Source organism: Oryctolagus cuniculus, chromosome 8, assembly GCF_051225735.1.
Source record: "Oryctolagus cuniculus isolate XC-2025 breed Fujian yellow rabbit chromosome 8, ASM5122573v1, whole genome shotgun sequence".
Lineage (NCBI taxonomy): Eukaryota > Metazoa > Chordata > Mammalia > Lagomorpha > Leporidae > Oryctolagus > Oryctolagus cuniculus.
Window position 1 is genome coordinate 16,244,511 of NC_142874.1, and position 12,349 is coordinate 16,256,859.

Here is a 12,349-nt window from a genome sequence, read left to right on the forward strand (position 1 = left end):
AAAAGGCATTGTTTTAGATTTCTTATATGTGCTAAGAACATAGGGATGAGGCACCCATGAGTTATAACCAAAATACATAAAAACCTACCTGAAAAATTATTTGCTGCAACAATTCAGGCTAAGGGGGAAAATCACCCTAACAATATAATTATCGTTCAGTATATGTATAAAAGCAAACTTACAGCATATTTAATGTCAAACTTTATCACAAAGCATTTTACAAGTGGGACAATTTTATAAATAATTTTATAAATAAATTGTCATCACTTACCTCTCTTAACATGTCTGCTGGTACTCGTGGACTTCCCCGATGGACATGGGCAATGTCCTTCGCATCTGACTGAGATCTGTTTCCCTAAGACACACGCCTGATATTCTAGTTTGCACTAAAGAAAAAGAGAATAAAAAAGTAGTAATTAAAATACACTTAGTCATAGCATTAGAATGCCAGGAAGTTATTTTGCATACAGCTTGAACATTTTTTTTGCTGGATAATATATTCCAATACTAAGGTGTCATTTTACACACTCACTATCTAGTGCTCTATTGAGGAGACAGTTGGCTTCAGTGTCATTTTGGTGAGTGTTCATGGAGAAATGTAATAGTCTCAAAATTTATTTCTAACGTGTCAGCTCTGTTATATAATCAGTACAAATTTTCAGAAGCAAACGTACAGAAGGTTGACACACAGTTGGATAGTACAAAGGATCTTCAAATGTCCATCAAAAATGCACACTATAGGGGCTAGCACTGTGATGCAGAGGGTTAGCCCCCTGGCCTAAGGTGCTGGCATCCCATATGGGCGCCGGTTCTAGTCCTAGCTGCTCCTCTTCCGATCCAGTCTCTGCTATGGCCTGGGAAAGCAGTGGAAGAGGGCCCGAGTCCTTGGGCCCCTGCACCCGTGTGGGAGACCCGGAGGAAGCTCCTGGCTCCTGGCTTGGGATCAGCACAGCTTCTTCGGCCGTTGTGGCCAACTGGGGAGTCAACCATCAGATGGAAGACCTTTCCCTCTCTCTGCTTCTCCTTCTCTCTCTGTGTAACTCTTTCAAGTAAAACAAATAAAAAAAGAAAAAAGAAAATACATACTATAAAAAACTATGGATAGATTTCCATTTTTTGCACCACAATAGACCTATATTTTGACTCAATTTTATGCACAATTTGCAAGCACCCTTGTACCACTCTTGAGCCCTCCTTTAAGTGCATTCTTGGGTTTTAGCTGCTTGAGCAGCATGATTTATCTCTCTCAGGGGGCTCTAAGTTTTGAAGACAGAAACTATGCATCAGTGTTTGGCCAGTGACTTGTACATCATCAGTGGTTCATCATCTCACACTAGGCAAGAGGTTCTAAAGTATGTACTTACAAATTGACATCATCTATGTTTACCTGTGGTTTCTAGCAAAGACACAATACTCTTTCCCCCATACACTTCTGTATGAAATAAATACGTAAAACCTTTCTATGAGTAAAGAACTCAGATTTATGTTATACTCTGTGCTTGTATACGTTTCATATATATTTTTGTTAAGATGATCTTTTTAGTGCCTCTCTAATCCTCACATACAAATGCTTTTTAATATGAGCTCCCAATAATTCTCACAAAGGGACAAATGTGTAGTCATAACACAATAGTTTAACACAAGATTGTTTCTATAAGGTTTAGAGGTTGCCTGCCTTGTTTCATTACAAATATACAGCATAGCATATTTCTCTTCAGTGCTTGTACGGACATAGAAATAGAAAGAATTCAGAATCATCTATGATTCTATGACACATGTGACAGGAAAGGACAATGGGTAAGGAACAAATAGTCCCTCCTGAGTTTTAATCTTATGATGATCATTTCCTAAATGTCAAATTTATGGTTACCTTCCCAAAACTCCGTCTCAGTTTTTATATATAATAATATGTATAATACATAATTTCTAGTAAAATCACGCAGTTTTTTTCCCATGTGGAATAGCTATCACATAAACCAAGTTCTCCACAAAAGTCAGTAAAAGGTGAATGGAATTAAAGCAAAACAATAAAAAATTATACCCATAATTTTTTTCCAGTTAAATTTTGTTTTGGTTTGGCTTAGTTTCCCTTATAAACGTGACTGTAAAAGTTTAAGCCTGGGTATCTTTTAATTTACTGTTAAGATAATATTTTCTAACTGCACATTTGACATGATTTTTAAAAATGTGAACCTACTTCATTTTTAAAAAGCAATAATTATCTCCCTACTCTAAAAGAAATAGATCTTGCTAATTCTGAAGTAATATGATTTCTTTAGTGGCTACTTCTATAATTTACTCAGAGCAAATTATTTTAAAATTAAATAGGGCAGACGTCCTGGCTCCAATCGACAAATGCATCAGTGACTAATTTAATTCAGCTTCAGCTGATACCAAGAAGTACCAAGTGCACCCAGTGACTAATCAGATTATTCATGTCTCCACAACATTTCATCTTTCCTTGTCCAATAACTCTTCAGTGGACAACAAAACTATGACTGTAAGAAATAATTAAAAATAAAGCATCCTGAATATGCTTGCAGTGGCTCCTTTGGAGGAACAAACTCTTTTAAATGTAACTGAATATTTCAATAATTGAAAAAGAGGTTTTGCCATTCAAAATCACAATGAATTTAGAGTGTAATTAAACATGCCAATATCTAATCAGAAGAAGAAATAAATGGTTCAGCAATTATGAGTACTTTAATGAAAGCCAAGTGAGCTATATGAAACTTTGTGACAGCAAATTCAATATTCCTTACAGTAATTTCTGTTAACTTAATATTTCAGGATGCTATATATAGTCATATGAAATTCTGATTCATGACATAATTTAAGAAAGTTCAAGAGCAGTTGTTAAGTGGTATACAAATAAACCCGTCAATATTAATTAGAGTTAATGTTGTATTTTACCATTTGGAAATGCATTAGCTCCCTTCAAAGATGTATTATGACACACTCATTTACATTTTAAATGTAGTTTACTGTACAGTGATTTTTAAAAACATAAAGGTCTTGCTAAGAATTGAAAGAATAACAAACTTCCAGAGCCATTAGTTTATTAAAAAGAGGAACCATGTATCTGCAAGTTCAAAAGCTGGTGAATCATTTTTCTTATTGCTAGACACTAAGAAATTAAAAGAACATAGTATTTAGGAAAATTTCATTGAATTTTCATAAAAAATACCTCACCATGGCTAACTTTCTTTGGCATAATTATAATTTAAAAATTTAAAGCCGTCTTTAAGATTTGCATGATGTGATTAAATTATAGCTTTGCAAATGTGACTTTACAGATGAAACATTTTTCTTTCAGAATAAGTCTACTGAAGACCTTATTTCTCTATGCATTTATTTGAGGTGTAGCAGAATCAATTGAACAGTAAATACCCCCTGTGTGCATAATCACATGAACTTAGTTTACTGTGCTGAAAACTACTTATTTTTATTTAGTTATGAATTGATTTTAGAAAAAAACTTAAAGAATTATATCTAAAACTTATTAAAATACTAAAATGCTGCTTTCCAACTTTTTTAGCTACACATACTGATTGCATTTCTAATTAATAATGTTCAATTTACTTAATTATCACAAAGCTGAAATATTTATAAAGGTATAAGTGAACTAAAATATCACATAAAGGGCATCCTCATTAGTCTATAATCACCAAAAAATGCAAATAATGTAGAGAAAGACATGATTAATGCATCCAAAATTATCCAAGACTCTGAATAGTGAGAAAATTTAACTTCAGAATGATTTTGGGCTGGCGCCGTGGCTCACTAGGCTAATCCTCCGCCTTGCGGCGTCGGCACACTGGGTTCTAGTCCCGGTTGGGGCGCCGGATTCTGTCCCGGTTGCCCCTCTTCCAGGCCAGCTCTCTGCTGTGGCCCGGGAGTGCAGTGGAGGATGGCCCAGGTGCTTGGGCCCTGCACCCCATGGGAGACCAGGAGAAGCACCTGGCTCCTGGCTCCTGCCATCGGATCAGCACGGTGCGCCAGCCACGGCGGCCATTGGAGGGTGAACCAACGGCAAAGGAAGACCTTTCTCTCTGTCTCTCTCTCTCACTGTCCACTCTGCCTGTCAAAAAAATAAAAATAAAAAAAAAGAATGATTTTGATACCAGTCATGGAAACCTCTTTTATAATCACTTGTTTAATAACAGAATCAAAAAGAAAAAGGGTGATATGAGAGATCCAGGTCAATTAAACACATTGGCACAGGCTGTTGACCACAGCTTTGAAGATGATGCCATGCAGTCACCATGGCTGTGGTCGATGGTTTCCATCAAAGGCTCTCTCAACTGGGGACAATTTTCCTCCTCTACCCATGGCATTTGGAGACATTTCTGTTTGTCATAACTAGGGGGTGGAGTGGTTGTTGCTGATATCAACTAGTTAGAGACCAAACATGCCACTGCATACTTTACAATGCACAATGAAAGAATTATCTGGCACCAAATGTCAACCATGCCAAGATGCAAGGGCCGGCGCCTTGGCCTAGTGGATAAAGCTGCTGCCAGCAATGTAAGTATTCCGTTTGAGCTCCAGTTCCAGTCCTGGCTGCTCCACTTCCAATTCAGTTTCCTGCTAATGTGCCTGGGAAACTACTAGAAAATGGCCTGAGTCTTGTGAGAGACCTGGAAGAAGCTCTGGGCTCCTGGCTTCAGACCTGCCCAACTCCAGCCATTGCAGTCATTTTGGGACTGACCCTGTGGGTGAAAGATCTCTCTCTCTTCATCTCTCCCTCTCTCTATGTAAACTCTGCCTTTCAAATAAATAAAATAATAATAATAATAATAACAAAATAAAAAAAGTGCTGGCCGGCGCCACGGCTCAGTAGGCTAATCCTCCGCCTTGCAGTGCCAGCACACCGGGTCCTAGTCCCGGTTGGGGTGCTGGATTCTGTCCCGGTTGCCCCTCTTCCAGGCCAGCTCTCTGCTGTGGCCCGGGAGGGCAGTGGAGGATGGGCCAAATACTTGGGCCCTGCACCCTATGGGAGACCAGGAGAAGTACCTGGCTCCTGCCATCGGATCAGCGCGGTGCGCCGGCCGCGGTGGCCATTGGAGGGTGAACCAATGGCAAAGGAAGACCTTTCTCTCTGTCTCTCTCTCTCACTGTCCACTCTGCCTGTCAAAAAAAAATAAATAAATAAATAAAAAATAAAAAGTAAAAAAAACAGTGCCAAGACTTAGAAACCCTAAGTAGGCATCCATCTACTGAAATACTGAAAGACAACGAAAGAATTGACTAAACTCTCAAGAGTGCCTTCATATTTCCCTTAGAAAATTCTTGAGTAGTCACTAAAGTAAACCACATATACTAAAAACAACACAAAAAGCAAGTGAGCTAAAACAAAATGCACAATTGACAATGGCTGGCTTTCACTGAGGTATTACTGTTTGCCAAAATCCATGTTCTGCAGTCTTAATTCAATACTCTTTTGATCATAAAAATGATAGAAATATTTTGCAGTCTTTTTTTACTTGCTTAGAAAGTTTTGCAAAATACAAGCTGAAATGGGACTCAAGTGCTGTATAACTCTAATGCAGGAAAAGGTTACAATTAGCAGCAGGTAAGAAATATAAATAATGTTCTTTTTTTCTTATTACAGCAAAAAAATTTATCCTAGTGAATAAACAAATAGGGAAATATGGAATATCATGAATTGTGTTATAAATTCTGGATCAGTCACTAAAGCACAGGAAATAATGTAAAAGCAGACAACTGGGAATTCATGAAATAGAAATATTTTGTACAGTAAAGGAAACAATCAACAGAATGGATGGCACCTACAGAATGAGAGAAAATATTTCCAAGCTACACATTTGGTAAAGGGTTTATATCCAGAATGTCTAAAAGACTCAAAGAACTCAATGGAAAAAAAAAACCACACAATTAAAATGGACAAAAGAAGTAAACAGACATTTCTCAATGAAAGACACAAACAGCCAACAGAAACATGAAAAAAATGTCAACAACACTATTCATCAGGAAATGCAAACCAAAACCGCAATGAGATATCATTTCTGTAAGACTGGAAATTACCAATAAGACAAAGATAGCATGCATTGATTAGCGTGGAGAAAAGGCAACCCTTGCATATTACTAAATATAAATTACTATAGGTATTTCGGAAAACAGGATGGAGCTCCCTCAAAAAAAATAATAGAACTACCATATGATTCAGCAATCTCACTTCAGGATATATATCCAAGGGAAATGAGACCCTTCTGTTGAAGACAGCTGCATCTAGGCACAATCTCCAGATAATGAAAACAATCTAAATGTCTATCCAATGATGAATAGATAACGAAAATGTGGTATGTACATATAATGGAATATTACTCAGCCATAAAAATGATGGAATCTTGCATTTCCAACAGAGTGGAACTGGAGGTCATTATGTTATGTGAAATAGCCAAGTGCAGAAAAACAAATATCACAAGATCCTATTCATATGTGGAATCTAAAAAAAAAATAGAAGTTAAAATATAATGGTAGGAGAGAGGGCAAGATGGCAGAATAGAAAGGGAGCACATTGACATTCTGGGAAAAGACAGTTTAATAAAAGTGGAGATACTGCAGCTTCAAGGAAGAGTTAGGGAAGAAACAGCAGAGGAAACTCTTCCGGAACTGCTGGTTCATGGTGGACCTATGTGGAGGGCACGGCCGCCCATGGCTCAGGACCCCAGCTGTGGAATCTATGCACCAGCACTGGAAAGGGAGAGAATTCCCTTCTGCTGATTCACTTCCCAAATGCCCATGAAGAGCTAGGAACTCACTGAGGTTTCCTACATGAGTGGCAGGAGGCAAATCACTAAAGCCCTCCCTGCTGCCCCCTAATGTCTGCACGAGCACAAAGCTGGAGTCAGTAGCTGGAGGTAGGAATCGCACCCAGGCACTCTGATGTGGGATGCTGCAGTCCTAAGCTGTCTCTTAACAGCTCTGCCAAACGCCTGCCTCGGGAGTGTCTTTTATTTTGGGATCTGTGTGCCCTTGTAACCTTTACTCTTGAATTTTCTTCTTTGTGAGGCCATTATTATATACAGGAACACTATACTTAAAAATCTGTTAATACAGGGCCGGCGCTGTGGCACAGCGGGTTAACGCCCTGAGCTGCAGTGCCGGCATCCAATATGGGCACTAGTTTGAGTCCCAGCTGCTCCTCCTCCAATTCAGCTCTCTGCTGTGGCCTTGGAAGGCAGTGGAAGATGGCCCAGGTCCTTGGGCCCCTGCATCCATGTGGGAGACCCGGAGGAGGCTCCTGGCTCCTGGCTTCGGATCAGCGCAGCTCCGGCTGTTGAATTGAGGAGTGAACCATCGAATGGAAGACCTCTCTCTCTCTTTCTCTCTCTCTGCCTCTCCTCTCCCTGTGTAACTGATTTTCAAATAAATGAATAAATCTTTAAAAAATAATCTGTAATACATTTTAAAATTTAAGATCAAAGGCCAAGTATGCGTATTTCATAACTGCTTAGTTTTTATTGATTTTAATGAATTCATTTGTACCCCCAGATATACTGCAGCTCAATTCAGAACAGCTAAGATATGGAATCAACTCAAATGTCCATGAACTGATAAATGGATTAAGAAAATGTGGCATATATACACTCGGAATACCACTAAGCCATAAAAGAGAATGAAACCCTGTCTTTTGCAACAAAATGAATGCAACTAGAAATCATTATGCTTAGTGAAATAATCCAGTCCCCAAAAGACAAATATCCTATGTTTTATCTGATATGTGGCAGTTAATATATAATGCAAAAAATGTATAGATATGAGGGGCCAGCGCTGTGGCGCAGCGGGTTAAAGCCCTGGCCTGAAGCGCCAGCATCCGATATGGGCCCTGGTTCTAGTCCCAGCTACTCCACTTCTGATCCAACTCTCTGCTGTGGCCTGGAAGAGCAGCAGAAGATGGCCCAAGTCCTTGGGCCCCTCGTACCCACATGGGAGACCCAGAAGAAGCTCCTGGCTCCTGGCTTCGGATCAGCGCAGCTCTGGCCATTGTGGCCATCTGGGGAATGAACCATCAGATGGAAGACCTCTCTCTCTCTGTCTCTACCTCTCTCTATAACTCTTTCAAGTAAATAAATTAAATAAATCTTAAAAAAAAGTATAGAAATGAAATGGCCATTTTATAATTTGATCGTCATTTTTATCCCTTACTTATGCTCCTCTGGAACTGTGGTCTTATTATGGCTAGTGGTGAATTAAGCCTGTTATTTAGAGGAGATTGAAATTATGTCCACAAAAATAAAAAGGAAAGAAGGAAGGAAGGAGGGAGAGGGACAGGGAGGGAAGTATGATTATCATCTTAGAACTGTATCTATTAAATACATGAAACTTGTTCTCTTTATATTAATAAAAATTTTAAAAGTATTTAAATTATTTCAGATCAACACTGTTATCAATTAAGAGTAGCACCTTCCTTTAAAACAAAACTTATTGAGTAGGTATTTGGCACAGGGTTTAAGACACTGCTTGGGATGCCCACGTTGCATATCAGACTGCCTGGTTTCAGATCCAGCTTTGCCTCCAATTCCAGTTTCTTATATTACTGTGCAACCTCTGAGGCAACAAGTGATGGCTCAAGTAATTGACATCCTGCCCCTATGGGAAGACTCTGATTGGGTTCTAGCCTTGACCAGGCCTCGCCTGGGCTGTTGCAACTTTTAAAAAATGAACTCCTGGATGATGTTTTTTGTATGTCTCTGTCACTGAATGTTCACATACATACACATTAAACAAAATGTAAAAAAAAAAGTTTATAATAATTGATATAATACATATATAACATTAATAAAATTATTTTAATCTTACAATTATTTATATTTTCATTATTTCCTTTAGTATATGGTATGGGCTTTGACAGATAACTTACAGAGTTTTCCGGAAAGATATTGTGATAGAAGGTTATGATTCCAAGTACTCTGAAAATGAGGATAACATTTTAGAATAAATTATTTTTACAGCTGTAAGTGGAAATTTTTTTTTTTTTTTTGACAGGCAGAGTGGACAGTGAGAGAGAGAGACAGAAAGGTCTTCCTTTGCCTTTGGTTCACCCTCCAGTGGCCACCGCGGCCGGCGCACTGTGCTGATCCGAAGGCAGGAGCCAGGTACTTCTCCTGGTCTCCCATGGGGTGCAGGGCCCAAGCACCTGGGCCATCCTCCACTGCACTCCCGGGCCACAGCAGAGAGCTGGCCTGGAAGAGGGGCAGCCGGGACAGAATCTGGCGCCCCGACTGGGACTAGAACCCGGTGTGGCAGCGCCGCAAGGCGGAGGATTAGCCTAGTGAGCCGCGGCCCTGGCCTGAAATTTGTTTTTAAAAAGAACTGTAGTGAGCAGTAAGAGATGCACTTTAAAAGAATATACAAAGTCCCGGTTGCGGTGGGGTCTGCGGCAGGAGGGGTGCTGGTGGGGACACGGGAGGAGAGGGCACTGCCGCTGCCAGCCCGTTCAGCTTCAGCCCGGAGCCCACGCTCGAGGACATTCGGCGCCTCCATGCTGAATTTGCTGCGAAAGAAGCCTGGGACCAGTTCTGCCAGCCTGGGAACCTCCTCCTGGCCTTGGTGGGGGAGGTGGGGGAGTTGGCGGAGCTCTTCCAGTGGAAGCCGGAGGAGGAACCCAGGAGCCTGGCCCGCCCGGGAGCCGGCCGCCCTGCAGGAGGAGCTCAGTGACGTCCTCATCTACCTCGTGGCGTTGGCAGCCCGCTGCCGCGTGGACCTGCCCCCAGCGGTGCTCTCCAAAATGGACACCAACCGGCGACGCTACCCAGTGCACCTGGCCCGCGGCTCTGCCTGGAAGTACACGGACTTTGGCCAAGGGGCCGGCTCGGAAGACCAGGCCGCAGGCGCTGCACCGCTTGCCTGTGAGTCCCCGGGCCAGGGCCCCACCTAGGAACGCGGCCTCGGGACTGGCAGCTCAGCCTGGCATCTGAAGAGCAGTGGGCGGCCCGGCCCTGGCCCTCCTGGTCCTGTCCTAACAGATCCCGGGTCGAGGGCCCCGCTTCTGGAAGTCTGCCTCCCAGGAGCAGCCGGGAGATGGCTTCCTGGTGTCTTCTGTCCCAGAAAACAAAAACAAAACAAAACAAAACAAAAAATATATATATATATATACACACACACACACACACACACACACACACACACAAGAAGATTGGGCCGGCGCCGGGGCTCACTAGGCTAATCCTCCGCCTAGCGGCGCCGGCACACCGGGTTCTAGTCCTGGTTGGGGCGCCGGATTCTGTCCCGGTTGCCCCTCTTCCAGGCCAGCTCTCTGCTGTGGCCCGGGAGTGCAGTGGAGGATGGCCCAGGTGCTTGGGCCCTGCACCCCATGGGAGACCAGGAAAAGCACCTGGCTCCTGGCTCCTGCCATCGGATCAGCGCAGTGCGCCGGCCGCAGCGCGCCGGCCGCGGCGGCCATTGGAGGGTGAACCAACGGAAAAAGGAAGACCTTTCTCTCTGTCTCTCTCTCGTACTGTCCACTCTTCCTGTCAAAAAATTAAAAAAAAAAAAAAAAAAAGAAGATGGAAGATGCAGGACAGAAGGTTAAACATAGCTAACAAGAGAGAAGGCACTGGAGACACAAAATGGTAAATAATGACAATTACACAAACATGAAACTATGAAGCTGTGAAAGCTTGAGCATGCATTTCACCATACATGACGCTTACATACTTAAATTTTCATATTAATAGTTTTAGAAAGCACACATCACAGGTACCTTCCTCATGTCCTGTGCCTAAGTACCACTAATTTATTTTGAAATGTATACTCTTCCAGTTACGTTATCTACTTAGTGTCAGTAGCCTCCATCCAATTTTTATGTAGTGACAGCAGATACTCTTTGGGATATGCTAAAAGAGAAACATGAAAAAGATCTAGTGTGATTAGCTTTGACATTGTGGCATAAACATGGAAGACTTAGTTTTTTCCACTGTGTAAAATTTCCTCTTGAGTAGACTTGGGAAGCCATTAACTCCTGAACCTTGAAGTATGTACTATCGACTAACTTTAGGAAAACAAGTGCTTCTGATAACCTGGCCCATAACACACCCTTGGGAATGAAGGATTCTGGCCAGGCAGGCTCATCGGAATGACTAAAGCATCTTACTAGATTGAGTTTCTGTAGGAAGTAGGAGTGAAAAATGGAACAGGGATGACAGTAAAGTGAAGCAGATAGTGGAAGCAAACTAATTAACATGCCATTCAGAGGTTAAATATTGTAAATAAACTGCGGTTCCATGATACTCACAAACACAAACTTATAGCTGGAATCATTTCCGTATATTTTCATATTCTACAAACACACATAAAATAATATGAGCTCATACTGATTCCTTCACTTCCAGTTGTGTGGTAAAACACTGTGTCCTGTGTGTTACCAATCCCAGAGGAGGACTCTACATATCTCTGCCCATTGCATCTTAGTATTGGAGTCACCAAAGGAAACCTAACACTGTGTGAATCAACTCTTTTACTGACAGAGAAAAGAGACAGCACAGGACCAGCTCCAACGGAGTCCATGGATCCCCACAGCTAATGGGTCCTCTCTGCCAGCTGAACACCAAACAGCTGGTTTGCACCCCTCCCATGCTACAGTAGAAGGACCTTGACCCTGAACTCCTCTGTGGAATTTGGAATCTGAAAGGCTGGGACACACGTGAAGGGCACTGAGCAGAATAAGGGAGTACTCACTGGGTCTGCCACAGGAAAACTATCCTTATCCAGAGCAAGCCCTGTGGGCTCTTCATTTCTTAGTTATGGTATGTCCATGTGCAAGGGCTCTTATGTGGCTGAGTGGGGGCTGAACTGTGCTCCCAAGACTGCCTTCCCAACATCACTCCAATGTCTCGAGACTCTTTCCAGCCTCCACTTTCGAGGTTTAAAGTACCTTCCCCAACAATGAGGAACCAAGATTTGCTCAATGTGTCTTCTTACTTGCTCAACAGAACCAATCTCATGGCCTTCTTGGCTGTGTGTTCAGCATAGAAATTCCAGAAATTTTCCCCACCAAACAGGCCATGTCGTTAGACACAGGTGGGCACACTGCCAGAGCTAGGTCACAGGGCTCACCCTTTCCCTACTCTTCATCACGAGGGGGCTCCTTCGACTCCCTCTGAGGCAGAGATGCCAGGGGACGATGAGTCTTATTTCTATAGCTACATCAACTTCTAGAAAGGGGCACAGGACTCTCAGTTTCCTGGTGATATGTGATAGTGTTTCCCAGGAGAAACTGCATATTTGTCCCGTAATTATTTTATTATATACCAGATGGCTTCCAAAAGTTTCTAGGGAAAATGGAATTAAAAGACAAGAGTATTTTGATGGAAAAATTTCATGG

At 41.9% G+C, this 12,349-nt stretch overlaps 1 protein-coding gene and 1 pseudogene across 5 annotated transcripts in view; one reads left to right on the plus strand and one right to left on the minus strand.

Annotated features, from left to right (window-relative positions):
* The window catches only part of SPOCK3 (SPARC (osteonectin), cwcv and kazal like domains proteoglycan 3), a 488,449-nt gene that overhangs the window by 146,002 nt on the left and 330,098 nt on the right, over positions 1–12,349 (minus strand). For all 5 annotated transcript variants that reach the window (XM_070048215.2, XM_070048217.2, XM_070048219.2 and 2 more), the window contains one exon: positions 272–386. In XM_070048215.2, the coding sequence (XP_069904316.1) occupies positions 272–386 (115 nt within the window). The remainder of the gene's footprint in view (positions 1–271; positions 387–12,349) is intronic.
* Positions 4,471–9,990, plus strand: LOC108175733 (dCTP pyrophosphatase 1 pseudogene; annotated as a pseudogene).